Source organism: Peromyscus leucopus, chromosome 6 (assembly GCF_004664715.2).
Source record: "Peromyscus leucopus breed LL Stock chromosome 6, UCI_PerLeu_2.1, whole genome shotgun sequence".
NCBI lineage: Eukaryota > Metazoa > Chordata > Mammalia > Rodentia > Cricetidae > Peromyscus > Peromyscus leucopus.
In genome coordinates, this window is record NC_051068.1 from 67,036,581 (window position 1) to 67,045,295 (window position 8,715).

Below are 8,715 nucleotides of genomic sequence, written 5' to 3' on the forward strand. Positions count from 1 at the left end.
TGCCGTGATAAACAGTGAGTTGGGTGAAGCATCATCCGTGTGTTGGCTGAAGAAGTTTGGCCAAGTGTCTATCAATATGGTTGATCAATGACAACCTAGACAAGTTTATTAATTAGTGCCTAGAAATGTTCATGGTGCCATCTTTGGATTCACAGACAAACAAATAGGAGAAACTGGGGTAGCCTTTAGCTTTCACAGGGTTCTCTTTAGCTGTCAAAGGGTTCTCCTTCCCTCGTTCCCACACTCGAGTCCCCAGCCTTCACGCCCTTGTGTGGAGAATATACCCAAGACTCTCTTCAGGAAAATACAAAGAGAAAGGGATTGTGTCATCGGCAATCAGTCGGTCTCTCTACTGGAGCTGAAGACCAGACAGTGTGAAGGCACTAAAAAGTGATCAGGAAAACTGGACGGCTTAGGGGAGGGGAGAGGTGGGCACAGAACCTGGGAGTCCTGGAGAAGGGACTGTGCGGGCATGGGGCTGCCTCCTGGGCGTGCCCTTTTCTATTCTCTGGCTCCCTCAGATAAGCACAGCAGTTAAGGCATTCTCTCCTCCCAGTCCTCCCAGCCGGTGCTGCCTGCAGCCCCAGCCCCAGCCCCACACTTTGGAAGCATGTCTGTCCAAGAGCACGGTCCACCCCAGCAGCTCTCACCACGGATCTCTAGGTCCCAAAAGGACTTAGCAAAGTCTGCCCTAAGTGGGGCTCCAGGAGGTAAGAAGAGAAAGGGACGCCACCACCGAACAGAGCGGGAATTAGGGTAGAGTCAGAGTTGGGGGTGGAGGCCTTGGGGGAAGGACGTCCATTACAGTATCACATGTGTGGAGTGCGGACCTGGTCTGAGCCTTTGATCCAGGCTCGGCAGACGGGCCAAAGGGGGTTCAGCAGCATGGATGCCACGGGGCACTCCCGTGGCCCCTGGACTCTGGCCCTCGGTGTACGAGGCTTCCGTTGGCAAGAGAGATGCTGCTGGTTATAGTTTAACCAGTCCTCGGGGCTGACTCGTCTGAGCCAGCCTCACACCACTGGCCGCCCACAGCATAAAGCAGCCCCACAGACCCAGCAGGTGGGACGCAGCATGGAGGGTACTTGTGGGCCGGGTGCCCTGCTGAGTTGGGCTGGGTCAAGCTGTAGGATCCCTGGGGCCTGTAGCAGCGCTGGGTAGATGGAGGGAACTTGGAGGGGAGCCGGGAAGCCAGCGAATGGCCTGGAGCTGAAAGGAAGTAAACAGGGGTCTTAGGAAAAGGAACTGGGTGATTCCGGAGCTCAATAATGAAACGTAGATTTGAAGGAGCCGTCTGGGCAGTTTGAGGCTGAGTGGTCTGAAAGGAGGCTGGGGTGGGGAAGGGTCTTTCTAGCAGGGATATTAAGAACTTGAGCTTGGGGTTAGCTAGACCCAGATTTGAATCATCTTACTTGGAAGATGCATTTTTCTTGGACAATGCATTTTATCGTTTTGAAGTCTTTTTCCTTATTTGTAAAATTGGGATAGAGTGCACCCAACAGCCTGCTCCATAGGACCCTTGAGACCAAATGAAGTAACATGTGTACGACACGGAAGGAAGGCCTCCCACACCCTGGAGAGCTGAATGGATAGAGCGTGCACGGCCAGGAGACCCGTGGAGGGCAAGCAGGTGTCCGTGCACGACCCTGAGTGCCCTTCTCCTGCAGGGCCAGCGGGATACCTCCGGCGGGCTAGCGTGGCCCAGCTGACCCAGGAGCTGGGCACCGCCTTCTTCCAGCAGCAGCAGCTGCCCGCAGCTATGGCAGACACCTTCCTGGAACACCTCTGTCTCCTGGACATCGACTCAGAGCCTGTGGCTGCTCGGAGCACCAGCATCATTGCCACCATTGGTAAGCTCGCGCCGCTCAAAGTTCCTCCTCCTTTTTGCAACCTTTGAGATGGTCATTCATTCAACAAATACTTGTGAGGGTTTTTTTGTTTTTTGTTTGTTTTTTTCAGGGAAGGGGAGTTGTTTGATGTTTTTTGAGACAAGGTCTTTCTACTCTGTAGTTCTGACTGTTGGGCAGGCTGACCTTAAACTCAGAGATGCACCTGCCTCTGCCTCCTGAGTGCTGGGCTGGGATTAAAGGCGTGCGCCACCGCCCGGCTTGAGGCTGCATTTTTGAGACAGGGTCTCGGGTAGCCCTGGGTGGTGTTAGGCTTGTTATATGGCCATATTATATAGTCTGAGCCTTGAATTTCTGGTTTTCTTGTAAGGCTGCTGCAGTAACATCACAGTTATGTGGAACCACCCAGCTTAACAAACACGTGTTGAGTACCCGGAAGACAGGGTTTGGAATTGGGAGTAGACCAGTAAATAAACGGTCTACAGGTGGGACAACAAATACCAAACAATGGCTTATTAAAATGTAACTAATTCAAAGTCACACTGGAGAAACTGAGCTCTGAGGATTGTTGTGAATTTGAGGCCAACCTGGGCTAAACAGAGACCCTATTTCAAAAATCAATAAGAAAGAAAATGGAAAGAAAGTGTCATCTGCACACAGATTGTCTCCCAAGGACACGGACAGAGGGGGTCACAGAGTCAAGGTACCCACGGTAAGAGCTGAGGTCTAGGCAGACACACACACTACACATGCACATACACACCAAATACACACAAATACCATATGCACATACAAATACACTACATATATACACACCACACACGCCACTCGAGCATCACACACACATCATACACACATATATCACACACACACTGCTCACACATCATATACTCTCACACATACACACAGCTCTCACATTGCACACACAACTCACACATCATACACACACACATCACTCACATCCTCCCTCTCTTTCTATTACACACACACACACACACACACATCACTCACATCTCCCTCTCTTTCTATTACACACACACACACACACACACACACACACACACACATGATGGAGAGCCAGGCTCCTGGTGTACTCTTTTTAACACTATCACTTGAGAAGTATTCAGGCCCTAGGGGTTGGTAAGATAAGGTAAGACTCTTGCCATGGAGCCTGGTGACCTGAGTTCGATCCCTGGAACCCACATGATGGGTTCTGACCACACACACTAAAATGAAACAAACAGAAAAGAACTCAAACCAGCCTAGGCTGTATGAGACCCTGTCTCAAGGAAAAGAGGGTGGGGTGTGTAGTTCAGCAGGTAGAGTGCGTGCCTAGTGAGCATGAAGCCCTGAGTTCTGTCCCTGGCGCTGCGTAAATGGGGCTTGGTAGAGCACATCCTTAATCCCAGCACAGGGGAGGTGAGAACAGGAGAGTCAGAAGTCCAAGGCTATCCTCGGCAGCATAGCAAATTCAAGGCTAGCCTGGGCTACAGGAGAGCCTGTCTCAGAAGGAAGGACTGTGAAGGATGGAAGAAAAGAAGGCAGACAGAAAAACAAGGGGGGGGGCAGCCCAGTGGTAGAGCACTTGCCCAGCATGGAGCAGGCCCCGGGCTCCATCTTCAGTGCCGCAAAAAAGGAGGCGGAGTGGGAATCCCAGCACTCTGTGAGTTCAAGGCCAGCCTGGTCTACAGAGTGAGTCCCAGAACAGGCTCCAAAGCTACACAGAGAAACCCTGTCTGGGGTGGAGAGGAGATGCAAAAAAACCAAACCAAACCAAATAAACAAAAAAGGTAAAAAATAAAAAAAGAAAGGAGGCGGGGGAAGGGAGGGGAAGGAGGAACATGTATCAAACCTGCTGCTGATTTAGGATGAGGAGGATGGAGAACAGGACAGAACGCAGCTCTACTTGGCCTGCCTCGCGTTCTGACCCTTCACCCCTAGAGTAACCTCCATAGTGAGGCATTTAATGTCAAGCCGCTTGCTAGCAAAGGTACCTAAGTCCTGGCTGAGGTTAAACATCCCCACAAGCTGCCTTCGTAAGGGGGTGCCTGCTGGTTGGAGTGGAACTTCCAAGAATGAAGGACTACTGGGATGGGGCAGTCTCTCAGAGGGTGCTAATGGATTCGGGGATAAAATCAGGTTTGGGAGGAACTTCATAGCGGAATCTCTGGTTCCAGGGCCAGCATCTCGCTCTGTGGAACGCCTCAAGGAGATGATCAAGGCCGGGATGAACATTGCTCGACTCAACTTCTCCCATGGCTCTCATGAGGTGTGGGGAGGTCCTGGAGGGCGGAGCTGGAGGATGCCCCAGGTCCTGCCCACTTGCCCTTGAAATTTCCGCTCTCACGGCTAGTACCATGCAGAGTCCATCGCCAACATCCGAGAGGCGGCGGAGAGCTTTGCAACCTCTCCGCTCAGCTACAGGCCTGTGGCCATCGCCCTGGACACCAAGGGACCTGAGATACGCACCGGGATCCTGCAGGGGGTGAGAAGCCTGTGGGTCGGCCTGGGCCCAGAGGAGTGTTAGAGCCCTGGGGGCGGGAGAGAGGGTCAGCGCTGGCCCTACCCTCCTGCGTTGGAAACCCATGTCTCTCTGGCCTCGCCCCCAGGGCCCAGAGTCGGAGGTGGAGATTGTGAAGGGCTCCCAGGTGCTGGTGACTGTGGACCCGGAGTTCCGGACACGGGGCGACGCACGCACAGTGTGGGTGGACTACCCCAATATCGCCCGGGTCGTGGCAGTGGGGGGCCGCATCTACATTGACGACGGCCTCATCTCGTTAGTGGTGCGGAAAATCGGTGCGGAAGTGCCTCCTGCTCAGATGGTGCCCTGAGACGGGGCACCTTCTCTTCTCTTGGGTCTGCTCTGGGTCACCCATACCGTCCCCTGGCTGTGCCTACTTCCCCATTTGTCCTGGTGGTCCCCTGCCCTTGACACGGTTTGGGGCTGGGCATTTGATATCTCTTCTTGGTGTGTGTGGAGGGGGTGAAGGGCTCAGAAGTCCCTGATTCCTCGAGGCTTCAAGCTTCGTTTCCTCTACCACGCCATAGAGCGGCGGCAGCCTTGACAGACGCTGACTCTCTCTATACCCGCAGGCCCAGAGGGGCTGGTGACCGAAGTGGAACACGGTGGTGTCCTGGGCAGCAGGAAGGGTGTGAACTTGCCAAATGCTGAGGTGGACCTGCCTGGGCTGTCTGAGCAGGATCTCTTGGACCTGCGCTTCGGGGTGGAGCATAATGTGGACATCATCTTCGCCTCCTTTGTACGGAAAGCCAGCGACGTGGCTGCGGTCCGGGCTGCCCTGGGGCCGGAAGGACGGGGCATCAAAATTATCAGCAAAATTGAGAACCATGAAGGCGTGAAGAAGTGAGGCTTGGATTTTGCTCCCATCAGCCCCTCTGTTTCCCATTCTCCCTCTCCTGCACCCCACTTCCCAGCATCTCCTGGCTCGGCCACAGTCTGGATTCCTTCAACCTCCCAGGTTTGACGAAATTCTAGAAGTGAGCGATGGCATCATGGTGGCACGTGGTGACCTGGGCATTGAGATCCCAGCTGAGAAGGTTTTCTTGGCTCAGAAGATGATGATCGGACGCTGCAACCTGGCTGGGAAGCCAGTTGTTTGTGCCACACAGGTACGGAGTGAGCCCTGGGCTGCACGTTAAAGATGCTGAGCAACCTCAGTCTACACTTTGCTCTCTAGTGTCTGGTCACAAAGGACAACGTTAGGTAGAGATGACATGAACTCTCCAGGGTCTCGCTGTGATCCTGGCATCCTAAGGGTGCAGCGTTCATAGAAATGGCACGGGCAGGGTCCCCAATCAGAAGGTGACTTCTACCGCTTTGACATCCATGGTGTCACCCAGATGCTAGAGAGCATGATCACTAAGGCTCGACCGACTCGGGCGGAGACAAGCGACGTGGCCAATGCGGTGCTGGATGGGGCTGACTGTATCATGTTGTCTGGGGAGACCGCCAAGGGCAGCTTCCCTGTGGAGGCTGTAAAGATGCAACACGCGGTAGGAACTCAGTCCTGAAAGCGGATGGGCCAGGGACTCAGACCCCTCGGGGACCCCACTGACTCCTCTGAACCCGACTTGCTGGTGCCTGCAGATTGCCCGCGAGGCAGAGGCTGCCGTGTATCACCGCCAGTTGTTTGAGGAGCTACGTCGGGCAGCGCCCCTGAGCCGTGACCCCACCGAGGTCACCGCGATTGGAGCCGTGGAGGCGGCCTTCAAGTGCTGTGCCGCGGCCATCATTGTGCTAACCACGACTGGCCGGTGAGAGGCAAACTGGAAACGGGGCTCTGGCGAGGGGGCAGCGGACACAATGGGTGATGTAAAGTGTTGCTTTAGGGCAAGAAAAGAGATAGCCACGAATGCTAGAGACCAGGAAAGACAGCTCTTGGGTACCCCGGACCTCTGCCTGTGAGCTCCAGGGATCCAGTAGGTGATAGTCGAAGCACCTTGGTTTCAGGGCATTGGGGCTCCAGGGCCTGAGAGCGGTTTGCAATGCCAAGGGTTGCAGAAGAGCCCAGGAAGCCTGCCCTCTGAGGGTTTTCTCAAACTCAGCAGTGGGCCCCTAAGTGACTCACTCGGCCCCACAAGCCGTCTGTCTCCCTGGGTCTATGTGAGTCTGTCATTTGTCCCCCATGGGGCTGTGAGGATTAACAAGCCACACTAAGTGTCATAGGGAGGGTGGATATGATATAAATATACATCTTCTAGACGGTTCTGCCCTCTTTTGTTGTTTGGTAGGATTTTCCTGAATTAGGGTCTCATTAGTCCTGGCTAGTCTGAAATCGACCTAGCTAAATAGTCTTGAACTTACCCTTCATCCCCCATCTTCCAAACGCTGGGATTATAGGCTGGTGCCACCATGAATTGCTGGCTGGTTTTACATTTCTAATTTTTTTATTATTATTTTAATTATATGTATGTATGTGGGGGGATACACATTTGTGTGCAGTACCCGAGGCCAGAGGAGGATGTCGAATCCTCTGAAGCTAGAGTTACAGGCAGTCGTAAGCTATTTAATGTGGGTGCTTGGAACCAACTCAGGTCCTCTGCAAGAGCTATAAACGCTCTTACGGACTGAGCCATCTCTCTAGACTGGGTTTCATGTTGTTTATTATTACTTTTTAATTATGGATGGACATCTTGCCTACATGTATGTCTGCATCATTTGCATGTGTGGTACCAGTGGAGGCCAGAGGAGGGTGTCAGAGCCCCTGGAGATGGTCTTACAAACAACTGTGAGCCCCCGCATGGGTGCTGAAAACTGAACACAGGTCCTCTTCAAGAGCAGCAAGTGCTCTTAATGGCTGAGCCACCTCTCCAGCCTTGGCGGGTACTTAGTACTTAGTGAGCATGCCAAAGGCTAGAGAAGAGTAACTTACCCAGGGCAACATGGTTTCTTAGTGACATCTGGAGCCCTAACTTAAACTCTAGTTTCTCAAAGTCGACACTGATGTTCTAACCGTCTTCCCTCTCGTCCAGCTCAGCTCAGCTCCTGTCTCGGTACCGACCTCGGGCGGCTGTCATTGCTGTGACTCGTTCTGCCCAGGCTGCCCGACAGGTCCACCTGTCCCGAGGAGTCTTCCCCTTGCTCTACCGTGAGCCGCCAGAGGCCATCTGGGCAGATGATGTGGACCGAAGGGTCCAATTTGGCATCGAAAGTGGTAAGCCCTTGAGACCTTACCCTTCTGCTCCCCAGCCTGGCTTCTCACCCCGACCCGAAGGCTGTGCCTGTCCTCACTGGTCCAAGAGTTTCCCTAGGAACCACTAAGATGGACAAGTGTCGTGGATGCTAAGCAGGGAGCTTAAGCTGAGAGGAGGGAGGGAGAGCAGAAGTCTCCCTAAGAAGTCTGCAGCTGTCTGCCATACCTAGTAGGTCACAGGAGCAAGGAGAGGTGGGGGCCGAAAGCCAGAGGAGCTGGGACTAAATTTTAATGTATAATCATCATGACCACCCCTGCCTTGTCCCATTAGTCAGCCACATGGGTGCAAAGGCTTAACTAAGCTTAGAAACCGCACTCTGCGTCCATCCACACACACCCCTCATTCCTTCCCTCTTACAGGGTAGCTTTGGGGTGGTGGATGGTGATGGTGACCTGGGTTTTTCGTTGACTGTCACTTTTCACCCCCCAGGAAAGCTCCGGGGCTTCCTCCGTGTCGGTGACCTGGTGATTGTGGTGACAGGCTGGCGACCTGGCTCTGGCTATACCAACATCATGCGGGTGCTGAGCATACCCTGAAGGGCCTCTCCCCCTTCTGACCTAGTTGCACCCCATTCCTTCCAACCTGCACCCCCTCCCACAGCCCCACATCTGCCGTCTAGCCCCATCCCTGTGCTTCACACAGGCCCTGAATGTCTGTCCAGTTATGCACCGGCCACCCGGCAGCATCAATCCCTACCTCAATCCGCTCAGTGGAGTCTAAGATGCCCTGAGCCTTTAATCCCAGCCCAGCTGGTTAATTCTGTTCCTCTAGGCTCCCGATCACTAGAATGGGGGGAGTGGAAACAGGGTGATCTTGTCCAATTTCCATAGAACCATTATTTTAAAAACACTTCTGTTCTCTGATGTGACCCTCTCGACCATTTCCTGAGCAAAATGTCATCTTCTGGTGGCCTTAAGTCAGGGCAGAATATTCATGGAGCCATGGAGCACAGAGCTAGAGGTTAGAGGAGGTTGGGGTAGATGGGTACTGGGAAAAACTGAGCCAGGCTGCCTCTTTTTTTTTTTTTTTTTTTTTTTTTTTTTTTGAGACAAGGTCTCAATGTATCTCAGCCTAGTCTGGCCTCAAATTCATAAAAATCCTCCTGCCTGACCCTCCCAAGGGTAGGGATTACAGGCATAAGCCTCCGCACTGG

General features: G+C 53.3%; 1 protein-coding gene across 4 annotated transcripts; it reads left to right on the top strand.

Annotated features, from left to right (window-relative positions):
• The first annotated feature begins 585 nt into the window (after positions 1 to 585).
• Positions 586 to 8,430, top strand: Pklr (pyruvate kinase L/R). 4 transcript variants are annotated; one of them, XM_028890840.2, is made up of 11 exons: positions 586 to 710; positions 1,668 to 1,850; positions 4,025 to 4,116; positions 4,201 to 4,332; positions 4,457 to 4,643; positions 4,941 to 5,211; positions 5,327 to 5,477; positions 5,709 to 5,861; positions 5,956 to 6,122; positions 7,341 to 7,522; positions 7,992 to 8,430. In XM_028890840.2, the coding sequence occupies exons 1-11, from the start codon at positions 611 to 613 to the stop codon at positions 8,096 to 8,098; spliced, it is 1,725 nt and encodes a 574-aa protein (XP_028746673.2). In that variant the 5' UTR covers positions 586 to 610; the 3' UTR covers positions 8,099 to 8,430. The 4 variants fall into 4 exon arrangements, with proteins under 4 accessions (XP_028746673.2, XP_037062674.1, XP_037062673.1 ...); XM_037206779.1 differs by lacking the exon at positions 586 to 710 and adding an exon at positions 972 to 1,062; XM_037206778.1 differs by lacking the exon at positions 586 to 710 and adding an exon at positions 1,047 to 1,081.
• The last annotated feature ends 285 nt before the right edge of the window (positions 8,431 to 8,715 follow it).